We start from the raw sequence: 15,604 nt of genomic DNA on the forward strand, positions 1-15,604 counted from the left end.
AGTCTGTTGCCCCCCCCCCCCCCCCCCTCTGACTGGTGGAACATCACTTGGTGTCCTCATGTCTAATGCAAGTCGTTAGGTCTATATAAGACGTGATGATGTCAGCAATCCTTAGACCACAAGAGCCCAGGGAAGAGGCTGTGGGGACTAATCTAGAAGCGAGCCGGTCCCCTACACAAAACGTGATGACATCAGCGGTCTTTAGACCACCAGCTAGTGGAATGTCCCTTGGTGTCCTCATGTCTAATGCAGGCCAATGGGCCTATATAAGACATGATGATGTCAGCAGTCCTTAGACCACAAGAGCCTGGGGGACAAGAGGCTGTGGGGATCAATCTAGAAGTGAGACTGTCCCCTACAGAAAATGTGATGACATCAGCGGTCCTTAGACCACCAGCTGATGGAATGTCCCTTGGTGTCTTCATGTCTAATGCAGGTCAATGGACCTACATAAGACGTGATGATGTCAACAGTCCTTAGATCACCGAAGCCCGGGGAAGAAGAGGCTGTGGGGGCCAAATCTAGAAGCTAGAACAGAGCCGGTCCCCTACACAAGACGTGATGACATCAGCTGTCCTTAGACCACCAGCTGGTGGACTGTCCCTTGGTGTCCTCACGTCTAATGCAAGTCAGCGGACCTACATAAGACATGATGTCAACAGTCCTTAGACCACAAGAGCCTGGGCAGGGAGAAGAGGCTGTGGGGACCAATCTAGAAGCTAAAAGAGAGCCGGTCCCCTACACAAGACGTGATGACATCAGCGGCCTTGGCTTCTTCCTACAAATCACCACTTTAAATAGCAAGTATCTGTTTGGCCATGTCCACATCATGAAGCCCCTCATCCTTGATTTTTCCCATCCTCAGCTGCATACAACCTAAAGACCATCCGAGCACTGCTTTCCGTACCCAACCCAGTACTGTGCTTTCATCTTCTTTAATGCAGGGCTGGACAAGTCCCAGGAGCCAAGCAGCCGATGTTTCTGGCACACCCAGTTCGTGTTTACGTTTTGTATGTGCATGTGCATGGGGGGCGGGGGGGATTTACATAAAAAATAAATACAAATAATTTTTAGTTTTTTTTTTATATGCGTCTATAATTTTTAGGTTTTTACATATAACTTTATTGCTATCACATAGGGAGCTAACAAGCCCACAATGTAATAGCACAGACACAGTGACAGGTCCTCTTTATGAAGACATCAGGGGTCTATTAGACCCCTATTGTCACCTAGGGACCCCAAAGCACAGATCTGCTTCACCAGCTTCTTGTCTGGCTATAGCAGCCGAAGAAATGGCAGAGTGAAACCGGAAGTGATGTAATACACATCACTTCCAGGTTCAGTGATTGGGGAGGGGGATAGATCAGCCAGTAAAAGTGATCTGATCTCCCTCAAATCCAGCCACAGAGACCCACCAAGCCAGTCCAGGGGCAGTGGCGGAGGGGGGCAACACACTCCCCAGCACAGTGCAAGTGATCGGGCAGCTCTATAGCCACCCGAACGCTTGTATGGAACAGATTTCGTTAGCTGTAAACAATATGTACGGTTTCAAAAGCGGGCGGCAAGAAAGGACATTTAAAACCACCCACCCACTGTCAAGAGTGTGTTCCCTGGCCATTTAATTACAATCGGCAAGTGGTTAATGAGCTCATTCAATAAGCTGTGCAGCATGCAAAATGCATTCACTTATAGCAACTAATCAGAATTAGCACCACTGGCACCTGACGTGAACAAGGCGAGTTGTAATGGATTGCTGGGTGTGCCAGCTTTATACCGGCGCAAGCCCACAAATCCCGATAGAAGTTGACTTCACCATAAAAGCCAATTGAGGTCTTCGGGTAAAAGTGTAACTCTAGAGCCTTGTTTTCCTGATCTAGAGAATATTTCTCTTTACGTCAATACTCGTAGGAATAGTTAAGTCTACAGTGACACGGAGATTACGCGGCGCACATTCACACTTATCCATTAGGTTGCATATCACACGCTAAATGTAAACAAAGTTACAAATCACATCCTTTAAAAACAGATCATCAACGGAAAACGAAGTATCCATTTATGGTGACGGCTGATCCCATGCTGGGAAGAGCAGCTCTATAGATTAGTGAGGTGCCGCTTCGCGTTGACATTCGAGTAAACGCTGAAAATTATATTCTGTGTCGGCCAAACACGAGATTTAGATACACATCTCTGGCCAGATGGAGAGGTGAGCGTCTTACATATGCATTCTTCTGGAGGCCTACGCATATTTATTATCCGCCTAATTAATATAATTCCAATCACTTGTCCAAGTGCCACTAGACAACGTGCCGCTTCCCTGCGTGGAAAGTTACACAGATCAGATGGAAAGGATAAGTTACCCTTTAGAAGTGCTGCTTCAAACCAAAATGGGGTTGTTGCCCGTTGCATCCAATAAGATGATAGCAGCTGGTTTCCTAGGGCAGCAAGCAAAAGCCTAAGCATACACAACCGGGTAGAAACCTGCGCTCAGGAGTACCATCTGTTGCGTACATCTTATTTTGGGGTTGGTCCTTGACCAAGGCGTATTGCTTTCCGTACCCAACCCAGTACTGTGCTTTCATCTTCTTTAATGCAGGGCTGGACAAGTCCCAGGAGCCAAGCAGCCGATGTTTCTTAAAATTTACAGCTGGCGCCAAACTTTTTAGGTTTCCTCTATTGTCAGTGGAGCTGGCTCCTAAAAAAAAAAAATCCTAATTTCCATATTTATTTCTCCACCCGATGTAATGGTTTGCCTGGAGAGCCACTTCAATGATTCTTCAGCGACAGGTTCACTTTAACCACTTGAAGTCCGCGGTGTTAAACCCCCTTCCTGTCCCGGCCATTTTTCAGTATTCAGCGCTGCGGTATTTTGACTGCCATTTATTCCGTCATGTGACACTGTACTGAAATTAATTTTATACCATTTTTTTTAGGGACAGATAGAGCTTTCTTTTGGTGGTATTTAATCACCTCTGGGGTTTTTATTTTTTACTATATAATGAAAAAAGTACCGAAAAGTTTGAAAAAAGAACCTGTTCTCTCTACGTTATGTTATAAAACAATTATTATTACCCAATTTTTTGGTAAAATATAAAAGACGGGGTCACGTCGGGTAAATAGACACCAAACATGTCAAATGTTAACATGTGTGTGCCTGTGAAAAGGCAAAAAAACAAAACAAACTACAATACCCCAAATTTCCCATAGGCAACACTTTAAAAGCTTTTACTGCTCATCAGTTTAGTGTTAGCAGTGATTGATGGCCCTAAAATGATTGTTCGCACTCCGACATTCGCAGCGATATGTAACATTTGTGGGGCAATTGTCATTTTCACACGTAGGCACACCCAGTTCGTGTTTACGTTTTTTTTGTGCGCGGGGGGGATTTACATAAACTATATATATATATATATTGTCACCACAGACACCCACCAAGCCAGTCCGGGGCCCGCATGGAGGACAGCAGAGCCTGGGCTAGGCAGGGGCGGAGGGGGGCAACACACTCCCCAGCACAGTGCAAGTGATCGGGCAGCTCTATAGCCACATGAACGCTTGTATGCAACGGCTTTCGTTAGCTGTAAACAATATGTACGGTTTCAAAAGCGGGCTGCAGGAAAGGACATTTAAAACCACCCACCCACTGTCAACAGTGTGTTCCCTGGCCATTTAATTACAATCGGCCAGACAGTAAGTGGTTAATGAGCTCATTCAATAAGCTGTGCAGCATGCAAAATGCATTCACTTATAGCAACCAATCAGAATTAGCACCACTGGCACCTGACCTGAACAAGGATTGTAATGGATTGCTGGGTGTGCCAGCTTTATACCGGCGCAAGCCCACAAATCCCGATAGAAGTTGACTTCACCATAAAAGCCAATTGAGGTCTTCGGGTAAAAGTGTAACTCTAGAGCCTTGTTTTCCTGATCTAGAGAATATTTCTCTTTACGTCAATACTCGTAGGAATAGTTAAGTCTACAGTGACACGGAGATTACGCGGCGCACATTCACACTTATCCATTAGGTTGCATATCACACGCTAAATGTAAACAAAGTTACAAATCACATCCTTTAAAAACAGATCATCAACGGAAAACGAAGTATCCATTTATGGTGACGGCTGATCCCATGCTGGGAAGAGCAGCTCTATAGATTAGTGAGGTGCCGCTTCGCGTTGACATTCGAGTAAACGCTGAAAATTATATTCTGTGTCGGCCAAACACGAGATTTAGATACACATCTCTGGCCAGATGGAGAGGTGAGCGTCTTACATATGCATTCTTCTGGAGGCCTACGCATATTTATTATCCACCTAATTAATATAATTCCAGTCACCTGTCCAAGTGCCACTGGACAACGTGCCGCTTCCCTGCGTGGAAATTTACACAGATCAGATGGAAAGCATGAGTTACCCTTTAGAAGTGCTGCTTCAAACCAAAATGGGGTTGTTGCCCGTTGCATCCAATAAGACGGTAGCAGCTGGTTTCCTAGGGCAGCAAGCAAAAGCCTAAGCATACACAACTAACAACTGCCCATCCACATCGTGGATGTGGATGGGCAGGAAATGTGAGGCGGGGAGGAGGTGCGACGTGTGGAGCGTGGATGCGAGCGGGTCTGGCAGCGGCAAGCGTGAGGTGGGGAGGAGGTGCGGTGCACAGCGTGTGGAGCTGTGAACAGGGCGAACTGATCAGAAGCCGATTAATCGATTATTTAAAAAAGGTGACAACTTTTTCAATAATCGATTATAATCGATTATGTCGATTAGTTGTTGCAGCCCTATACACAACCGGGTAGAAACCTGCGCTCAGGAGTACCATCTGTTGCGTACATCTTATTTTGGGGTTGGTCCTTGACCAAGGCGTATTGCTTTAACTGCAGAGAATAGTAAGGTCTGGGATAGTCTGTGTGATCTGGGAGGGATTTATAAGTCACATTTTTAATTGCCTTTATTAAAGTATCATTTTTGTTACGAAAAGAGAAGAGTTAGGCTCTTCTCATCTGAACAGCCAAACATTGACAGGTTTCGGCTGCATACTCCGATCTGGACTGCCTCTGATGCACACCTCTGGACACAAACTTCTGTGCTCAGGGCTGTGCCTGTATGGATACGTGTTTACCAGCATGCAGGTGCACGCCGTCAACGAGTTGTACAGGCGGCTGCGTGCCGTCAACGAGTTGTACAGGCGGCTGCGTGCCGTCAACGAGTTGTACAGGCGGCTGCGTGCCGTCAACGAGTTGTACAGGCGGCTGCGTGCCGTCAACGAGTTGTACAGGCGGCTGCGTGCCGTCAACGAGTTGTACAGGCGGCTGCGTGCCGTCAACGAGTTGTACAGGCGGCTGCGTGCCGTCAACGAGTTGTACAGGCGGCTGCGTGCCGTCAACAAGTTATACAGGCGGCTGCGTGCCGTCAACAAGTTATACAGGTGGCTGCGTGCCGTCAACGAGTTGTACATGCGACTGCGTGCTGTCAATGAGTTGTACATGCGGCTGCATGCGGTCAATGAGTTGTACATGCGGCTGCGTGCTGTCAATGAGTTGTACATGCGGCTGCATGCAACAGCTGTCACTTCTACACACTGATATGCATGCTGTATGGCTCTGCATATTCATGCGAATGAGGCTTGACTTAACTTAAGGCTTTTGTAACACACATGACACTGTGATGAAGGACATTAATAACATGACCCTTGCGCACAGCACAGCCAGATCCCTGACCTTACTTTTCTTCATTGCAGTTAAAGCAAAATAGCTTGGTCAAGGACCCACCCGTAAATACCATTGGATAGTGACTGAACAGCCGAACTCTAATGAGATCATGCCCGTGCTCTCTCTTCCTATCAGCAAGCTCTGTCTAAAGTTGGTCATACGCCATCGGAATTTTGTTAGGAAAAAAATTGGTTTTCGGAATGCTCTTTGATTTCTAATAGTTAATGGGTCATTTTCGTGATGAAAAAAGTAGAAGGAGCAGGATGGAATGTTTTTCTCGAAGGAACGAAATTCTAACAGCAAATTTAGTTTTCCGTGTGGGAAACTGCATTCGTTTCCAAAACTGAATGTTAAAATCAAATGAAATCTTGAAAAAATTGAGTCAATTCTCTGATGTATTATCCAATGTTCTGATGAGACTTTTCATTTGGGCGTTCATGGTAAAATCTACCAGTGTATGGCCGGCTTTAGAAGAAAAGCATTATGCAATAAAGTGGTGCTGCTCATCCTTTTCCCGCTCTTCAGTACGAGGGATCACAAGAAGCTGATCTACAGTGTGGACATGTCTGGTGCCAAACTATCTGGCATTACATGTAGCAAACCTTCCATGCCTTTGCGTCTTCACTATGATGAAATGAATGTGGCGCCACTACTCATTAAACACTGCATGTTCTATACAGAGGAAAATTCCATGACAGATGTTTATCAGAACCTGATCCACTTTTTGAAAATCACCCTAATTGAAATTCCAATTATCAAGGACAGGCTGGACTCTTGTGCAATGAACAATGTCTGAGCCCAGTTGTGGTGACTATCTGCTGAAACCAGGAATGGCCTGCAAGCAGGTGGGGTGACACTACTGATGCTTGACGAATTCTAGGAACTGAATAGGAATGATCAAGTATCACAGCTGCTTATCTGATGCACTGATGACAGGTCCACTTTAAAAATAACAGACCCGGCACACATTTTTCAGCTCTATCAAATAATTGTGTCTCATTTCCTCCAATCTGCTCTGCCACCGGAACCGGAGATTGATCAGGACCTGTGTACATAAAGCAGTAATCAATAAGAGGTACTTATTAGGCTGTTCTGACAAGGGCCCTTATACGGTGGATTGCTCTGACTCACTGTAGGGAAAAAAAAAGTAGGCCACTGTTGACCGTTTATGCCACATAAAAAGGGCCAAAGATGCTCATCAAGAGTGTTTCCTGATATAACAGGGTGTACTGAGGAGCCGGAGAGTCTGAAGAGATAATAAAAATACTTCAGTAAATGTTAGAGTGTAACCAGACTATGCATCATCAATGCTGATGTTTATTGATGAATGTCCAAGAGGCCCCTCTAGGGTTTTAGTCACCAGAACAAGTGTCCTGGCCGGAAGATTTTACCTCATCTCTTGTTTTGGTGACAACTGTATCAGTCTAGATTTCCCATCACTTTCTGTCCTGGTTACCATTGTCAATAATAATGTTCACCAATGAATGTCCAGAACCAAAAAAAGACCCCTCTTGGGTAGTAGGCCCCAAAACAAGATTCCTCACTGGAAGATTTCCTCTTGCCTCTCATTCTGGTAAAAAATGAATATTTTTAATTTCCCATCAGCAGTGGCCACCAAGATAAATAGAGAGGGTGAATCTCACCTCTCATTCTGCTGACAACTGTAACATTTTGGATTTCCCATCACTTTCTGTCCTGGTGACCATTGTTAATACTGATGTTCACTGATGAATGTCCGGAGCCAAGAAAGACCCCTCTTGGGTAGAAGTCACCAAAACAAGACTCCTCACTGGAAGATTACCTCTCACCTCTTGTTCTGGTGACAGCTGGAAAATTTTGAATTTCCTATCACTTTTTGTCCTTGTGACAATGGTCACCAAGATAAATAGGGAGGTGAATCTATTCAGTGGCCACACAGACAGCAATAAAAGCCTTAAAGTGTTCTAACCCCTACCCATTGTATCCAAATCCCCCCCCCAAAAATAAATAAAACAGTTTTTCTATATAAACACTTTAAAGTGAACCTATAGTCTCAGAAATGGTCTTCTTCTAAGCTCCTTCTTCACCCCCCTAGTAGGTATCAAAAAGTGGCAAAAAATATTTTGTCCTCCTCCCCCCAGCACAATAGTAGTCTGCAGTAGTGCTGATAAAAAAAATCACTTTCTCTAAGCTGGTATTTGCATGGTTTTAAAAATGCTCTCTACCTGCCAGTAATTGGGCAGAGCTCAGGCACTAAGAGTCAGCTTGGGGTATGGGCATACCTCCTTACCCAAAACTTCACGAGGGATTTTTACGTGGGCCCCGGTGTTTAAAAAGGAGGAAGGCGCTGGTCATAAAGTGATCATCTGCCAACTTATGGTGTGTATTTTCAAGGGAAGGTTAAGTCTAAACTACAGGCACCCTTCAAGAGGACAAGACATTAATTACACCCCATGTATGGAACTGTATGACAATTATTGGTGCAGATGGTGCGGAGTGGGTAATTGCGGACTTCCCCTCCAATAAATTAAAAAGATATTCCGGCTTCCAACTTGCTCAAGCCCTGATGCTTCAAGATATACCCTGCTGGCTGTAAATTAGGCGAAGTCTACATATATTTTCCATGGCTTGAACAGAAAATATTGACAAAAAGACAAAAATAGCAATTCAGGAACCGTTCTTCCAGATGAGGAGACTAATTGCACAATGACCGTTGGTTAACAATATTAAGTCATTAAACCTGTGAAGTGGAAGAGTAAATACTAACATGAAACTGGAAAACAGAGGTATTTGTTTATAAGCCACCTGTGAAAAGGTAGAGTCCTGAGCTAGGCGGGTATAAGCACAATTATCAAACCTGTCACCCATACACAAACAAGGAAGCCCTTTGTATGTATGGAGCAAACCTTTGCCAAGTGTTTATTCCACCAGCAAAATAGAGCAAAGACTCAGTAACCACTATGCTAAATTCTCTTTCCCCAGTCCAAAAAAAAATGGTTGGCTGGGTTCATCATTCATTGATTCCATTGTTACCTATTGGACCAACGTTCTACATTTTTAATGTATGTATTCAGTCACAATAATGGTGCCTCTGCTATTGGGTTTTAGGACACCTTCACCTAACAAAATGACTCCACTGCAGCTCAGGAACATCTCCAATGGCAAATTTGCCCCACTCTACCTCAGGTCTTCTTGTACCGCAGTGAAGCAAATAGCTCCTACTGACCTGGACAACCCTCCTTCATACTACAAAATGGTCCAGTTGTACCTCAGTGAGGTCACTATCGCCTACTGACCTGGACAAGCCTCCTTCATACTACAAAATGGTCCAGTTGTACCTAAGTGAGGTCACTATCACCTACTGACCTGGACAAGCTACATTCATACTTCAAAATGATCCAGTTGTACCTCAGTGAAGTCACTATCACCTACTGACCTGGACAAGCCTCCTTCATACTACAAAATGGTCCAGTTGTACCTCAGTGGGGTCACTAGCGCCTAGTGACCTGGACAAGACACATTCATACTTCAAAATGGTCCAGTTGTACCTCAGTGTGGTCTTTATCTCCTACTGACCTGGACAACCCTCCTTCATACTACAAAATGGTCCAGGTGTACCTCAGTCTGATCACCACCTCCTCCTGACCTGGACAAGCCACATTCATTCTACAAAATGGTCCAGTTGTACCTCAGTGTAGTCACCAACTCCTAATGACCTGGACAAGCCTCCTTCATACTACAAAATGGTCCAGTTGTACCTCAGTGTAGTCACCAACTCCTAATGACCTGGACAAGCCTCCTTCATATTACAAAATGGTCTCGCTGTACCCTGTACCTTAATTAACCCACTGGCTCCTGCTGACTAGCTTACTCAGTAAAATAGCAGACCAATGCCCTTCAGTTGGGTCACTTGATTCTTGCGAGCTCACAGGCCACAATTATGCAACCAAATAGCCAACTTGGCCCCATGTAAGGAAAACCAGTTTGCTTTAATAATAAAATGTTAAAAAAACAAAACAATCCTGTTTTCGGTGTTTAATTCAGCATCGAGCGGCCTCAAGGTGAAGTTTACTGTTAATTAAACATCACTGAGCCCCGAAAGATAAATTAATTCATCCGTATTTCCTGGTATCCATTTGATACACAGAGTCCAACCTGCAGAACCGAACCAGGATAATATTACCTCACAGTCTGCAGATTTCTGGGAAACTGGCCAGGCTCACCAGCCTCAGATCATGTAAAGAGGACATGTCTCAGAGACGTTGAGCTAGAGGTAACGTTGCATCATACAATGCATTATGTAATAAGTCTACAGACAGGCAACTGGTGCATTTAACCCTTTATGGTGGAGCACATAGGCTTACAGTTATGAACAGTAGATAGTGTACAGCAGGTGACCTATGTCTAAATGCCTTTTTACCTTACCCCCAATTTCCGTCCATGGCACCTAGGCAAGGGAGACATCCATCATCCTTCCTGCAAGATCACGAGGAATACCAAGTAACCCAAATATCACTGATCATATGTGCAGCACCATGGCAACTGCAATCTTAAAAGAGGCTAAGATGGCACCTTCCCTGGCTGTAAGGGATAGGAGGTTGCAGTTCCACGTTAACCAGTATGCCCGTGTTCTGTCAGATTTGCCGACCACATTACGCTTGCCGACCTATGTAATACGCACGGCCGCGCCTCCAACAAAAATAGCTAATGCGCAAGCACTCTGATAACACATTCAACGAAAAAAAAAAGTAATTCCACCCGCCATCAGCGCGCATGGGCTCTGACGTCACAAAGGTCACAAACTTCATGGGTCACACCAGGGAGTGTGGAAAACTCAGGCAAAGTGACTTTATAAAGCGGCTGCACATGCGCCTATATAAAGGCTTTTAATTATTATTTTTTTCTTCCATGTGTTTTTCATACAGCGCATGCACAATTGCGGTGTGGAGGAGGTGTAGCCGTGCGCGTTACGTAGGTCGGCAAACGTGACGCAGTCGGCACATCCGACAGAACACCCGGAGGGAGTATTAGGGCTCATATGCGCCAGGATGATTTTTTTTTAAAGGGGTTGGACCCCTTGTCGAGTTTTCATTGCCATGTCCATGCTCTGGGGGTGGGGGAATCCCCTCCCCAATGAGTCCTGGGGGCCGTTATCATCGTATAGGATTCTAAGCTACCGCCAGAGAATGAGGTGAGGGAGAACCCTCCAAAGGCAACGTCTTTTGCTACAACAACTCACAAAGATGGGAATTCCCTTCGCGGTGAAGAGATTTCCCCCTCATTTCCTGCTGCATCTCCAGTACAGGAAGTGAAGGGAAATCTCCACAGCTGGACACTGATAGGAGTTTAAACCCTTCCCTACTCTGTCTAAAGGTGCCCATACACTGCTCGATTCTCGTACGAGAATTGCGGGAAATCCCGCGATCGTACGAGAATCGAGCAGTGTGAACGGAGACGTGCGACCGTCTCTACTGTACGGTCGCACGTCTTCCGTCGAACCAGCATGTTCGAAAACCAGCCGGGAATCGTACGATTCTCGGCTGGTTAGAACGGTGCTCGGAAGACAAATGCCGAACGGGCCGGTGTGCGCACGCGCACACTGCCCGTTCAGCATTGCGGTCATCGGAAGCCCGCCCCTCAGGGGGGCGGGCTTGCGATGATCAAGAGTGCGATCTGCCTGTCCAAGATAGGCAGATCGTACGTTTTTTTAATCCCTGTACAACCATCGCAAGACTAAGGTCTTGCGATGGTTGTAGAGTGTATGGCCACCTTTAGGCTCAGAAAATAATGTTTTAGCTTTACAAAGGCTTCAATCATTGCCGCTAGGCATCAGGAAGGAACCCTTTCATCTGGAAGATGCAAATAAGTGCACTAAAAATACAGTACAGCCGACTTTTAGGGCTGATTTACAGTTAAGGGTTTCATTGCAGCTGTGTTAACGTGCATTGAGATGTGCTAATGCAGATCATTCATTATGATGGATAAGAAAAATGTACATGAGCCTTGATTAGCAAGGTATATGCATTGTGCTTTACTGTTCAATGTACTGCCATGTATATCTGCTGGTAAATGTACATAAACACACAGGTAAGCTATTTCTACAGGGCAAATGACACAGGGTTTGTAAGGAAAGGGCCCCATCACACACACACACACACACACACACACACACACCCTCCGCGCATGCGCAGTGGCGGGCCCAAGCGCCGCGCTCACGGAAGCCGAGCCTCACCATTTGATAATGTCGTGCACCAGCGGCAGGAAGGTGTAATCTTCCTCCTCCTCTTCGGTGGCCTCCTCCTCCTCTTCTTCCTCCTCGGGCTCGTCTCCCGCTCTGGCCGGGCCTCCCGTAGCCATTGTGACACACAAACCTGCGTCACTGAGCCCGACACTCCGCCGGTGCTTTCCACCGAGATGGGCCGCTTTCATAATGACGTCACGGAGGCGCGACAAGGCTCTCTGGGACGTCACTAGTGCGCGCTGACAGCGGCTTGTTTGTGTTGCTGATGCTGACATGTGTGATCAGTGTTGCTATGGGGATAACTCAGTGACCATCAATGACTTAGCAGGAGCTGTTTTATGTTAGAAGTGGAGTTTTGGAAGGTGGAGAAGGATACATTAGGGTTCATGTAAACTTTTTATGCTCCTGTGTGCTGCGTTAACACTATGGTTGCCACCTGTCACTGATTCACCTGGACAAACTGGGTTTTGAGTCCTGTGTGTGCTGTCAGGGTTTCAGCTGGCCTGAAACCCGGGAAACAGCACATACAGGACTCAAAACCCGGACTGTCCAGGTGAAGTCGAGACAGGTGGCAACCCTAATCAACACACTTGCATTAACGCGTGTTGTGTCACGCGCTAACATGCATTGCGTTATGTGATACCGATCATTGTAAATGGCATTTGCATGCACTAAGGCAATGCAGCTCAGATGCACATGCACTGCAGCGGCCCACAATGTTGCGTTGAAGTTGCCCATTCAGAAACTGGCCTGCAGCATTTTTCCTACCACAACTTACGGCTGTGTGTTACCCTGTGTGGTGGGCCGCTGCAGTGCATGTGCATCAGAGGTGCGTTGCCTCAGTGCATTCAAGTGTCATTTGAAATGAATGGTACCACATCGCGCAAATGCACGTAATCATATTGTAGTAATGCACTCCGTGATGTTCATGTTACTGTAGTGCACCTAACTGCAAAGGTGTGTTTTAGCCCCTGGGGCCATTTCAAACCTGTCCATTCCAGTGCGTTGTTTATACATACACACCAATGCACCAGATTGGACCGGAAATCGGTCATGCACTATTTTTGCTTTGGGGTGCCATTAATAATGAATGGCACAGCAAAACTTTACAAGCGTCACTCTTAATTTCAAGTGACAGGAAAATCTGGCTGTCCCCATAGAAAGACCGGGGACAGACTGAGCTTCACCTCTTTGAGATACAATGCCTCTATATCTTTAACCCATTGTTAGGCCAGGCAGCATTCAAATCTTGCTTACAGCTGATAATGAGACCTGCCTGCACAGTACAGACAGTTAAATATGTTCACATTAACCAGCCACAGCCCCCTCCTTGTATTCCAGAGATAAACTCAATACAGAGAACAACTTTTCTTTCAGAATAGAGCATGTATGGTGCAAGCAGCAAATAAAAAAAAAACACTTCATGCAATGTGAATGGGAACATGTAACAACTATAAAATAGGTGTTTTCCCAATTTGGATACACAAGTGGAAATACACTTCATAGGATAGCTATAGGGAGAGTGAAATGCACTCATCACCACAGTTAGAGCGGAGGTGTGACACTGAAGCTGTCAGATGTCGGCTCACTGCTGCTCTGTGTCCTTGTGCAGGGTGACTGGTCTTGTCTCCGCCCCCTCCTGTAAAAAAAGACCGGTCACTGCTGCTCTCTCTCCTTGTGCAGAGTGACTGGTCTTGTCTCCGCCCCTCCTGTAATAAAGACTGGTCACTCCTGCTGTCTCTCCTTGTGCAGGGTGACTGGTCTTGTCTTCGCCCCCTCCTGTAATAAAGACCGGTCACTTCTGCTCTCTCTCCTTCTGCAGGGTGACTGGTCCTGTCTCCGCCCCCTCCTGTAATAAAAGACCGCTCACTCCTGCTGTCTCTCTTTGTGCAGAGTGACTGGTCTTGTCTCCGCCCCCTCCTGTAATAAAAGACCGCTCACTGCTGCTGTCTCTCTTTGTGCAGGGGGACTGGTCTTGTGTCCGCCCCCTCCTGTAGTTTGCTGTAGTGGGTGGAGCCTGCTGGGACAGCTCTGCTCTTTGCACTGGCTATGTACAGCACAGCGATTATGTCACTGCTACTTTGAAAAGTAATACCTAGGTTTGCACACAAAGTGGATTTATATCCTCTCTTGCTATTGAGCAATATATTTCAATGAAAGTTTATGTGTGCCGATGTTCAGCTTTAAATTCGCTGGTCAGGGCGCTCTCAGCTTCATAGATCTAAAGTTTATAAGCATTTTTTTTAGCATATTTGAAAACATGCAATAATCAGTAGTCCCTTTGTCTGATATGTGACATTCTGGTGTATTTCAGACTCCGACCCCTGTTTGTGGGTCAACATCTCCTGAGAACTCTGTGTACTCTTGTAGGCAGCCTGTAATTAGAAGCAGCCTTAAAAAAAGGATATTGTCTGCGGCACTGAATGGCTTCTCGCTGCTGCTTCTGTTCATCATCTCCTCCAGGTTTGTTTGCACACAAGTCAGAGAACTGGCTGATCTCCTCCTCTATTATCTCTACCTGCTCATTTCATGGCATTTTCCTACAAATTAAACCTTTTGTGACTCAGTCGGGAATGCGGTCATAGAGGAAACCGTTAATTCAAAGAGGAAACGATTGCAAGCAATTAAGACTGGGGACAAGGGGCCATTGAGGAAGGCTGTCCACACTCAAAAAAAAAAAAAAAAAGCAATCTGTAAGTGGAGGTAAAAAAAATTGAAAAAAAAAAATGCGCACACCAAAAAAAAAAAAAAAAAGCAATCTGTAAGTGGCAGTAAAAGAAATTGAAAACGGAGCTAGCCAAAAAAAAGAAGAAATGTAATTTACAACATTTTAATTGATAAGAAACAAAAATAAGTGGGGTACAGAATGGTGGAGGTGGGGGTAAGGAAACAAGATAACATACACTGGAGAACAATGTTTACATGGTATACATCAGCCTTTTCTCAAGCAGGGTGCCTTGGCACCCTGAGGTGCAGTCTGGGTTTTTCAGGGGTGCCATAAAAAAAAAACATGTCCTGTATTGATTCAGTATGGGATGCAGTTTGCCTGGCCGGCCCCTAGCACCATAGAAAATGCATTACGCTGACTCAGGGCGCGTGGCATTCAAGGGCACCCCAGTGTTCAGAGGAGGGTTTAGTTCTCTATCTGGAGTCCACCTCCATCCAGACCTGCTTCGCCTTTTGTCCTTTGCCATGCTGCCCCAGCCACGCTGTGTGCAGGTAGGAGGTAGGACGTTGATGGGTTGTTGTTTTTTCTGACTGACAGCGGCCACGATGTCAAGAAAAAACCAAAGCAGAGAAAGGTTTACTCTACTAGATAAAGCAGAGTAAACCTTTCAGGGAGAAAATGTTTCTCTCCCGGGTGTCCGGGAGCCGCTATCTTATAGCGGGTGACTCACAGAATATCTGGGAGAGTTGAGATGTCTGTGTAAAGGGGGGCTCTGGTGTGAAGGGGGGAGACTCTGATGTGAAAAGGGGGAGGCTCTGATGTGACGGAGGACACTGATGTGAATGCAGGAGACTCTGATGTGAAGGGGGGACTCTTATGTGAAAGGGGTGAGACTCTAATTTGAAGGGGGAGGATTTTGATGTGAAGGAGTGAAACTCTCATGTGAAGGGGGACTCTGATGTGAAGGAGGGACACTCTGATGTGAACAGGGACTCTGATGTGGGCGGGGCGGGGG

General features: G+C 45.8%; 1 protein-coding gene across 1 annotated transcript in view; it reads right to left on the reverse strand.

The window, feature by feature from the left end:
- MED9 (mediator complex subunit 9) overlaps positions 1-12,073 on the reverse strand; it is a 12,895-nt gene extending 822 nt beyond the window's left edge. Inside the window, exon 1 of the mRNA XM_018558607.1 lies at positions 11,913-12,073. Coding sequence (XP_018414109.1) covers positions 11,913-12,037 — 125 coding nt within the window. The 5' untranslated portion in view covers positions 12,038-12,073. The remainder of the gene's footprint in view (positions 1-11,912) is intronic.
- Between the last annotated feature and the right edge of the window lie 3,531 nt (positions 12,074-15,604).

This window comes from Nanorana parkeri, unplaced genomic scaffold, assembly GCF_000935625.1.
Source record: "Nanorana parkeri isolate BGI_ZX_2015 unplaced genomic scaffold, ASM93562v1 scaffold347, whole genome shotgun sequence".
NCBI classification, from domain to species: Eukaryota; Metazoa; Chordata; class Amphibia; order Anura; family Dicroglossidae; genus Nanorana; species Nanorana parkeri.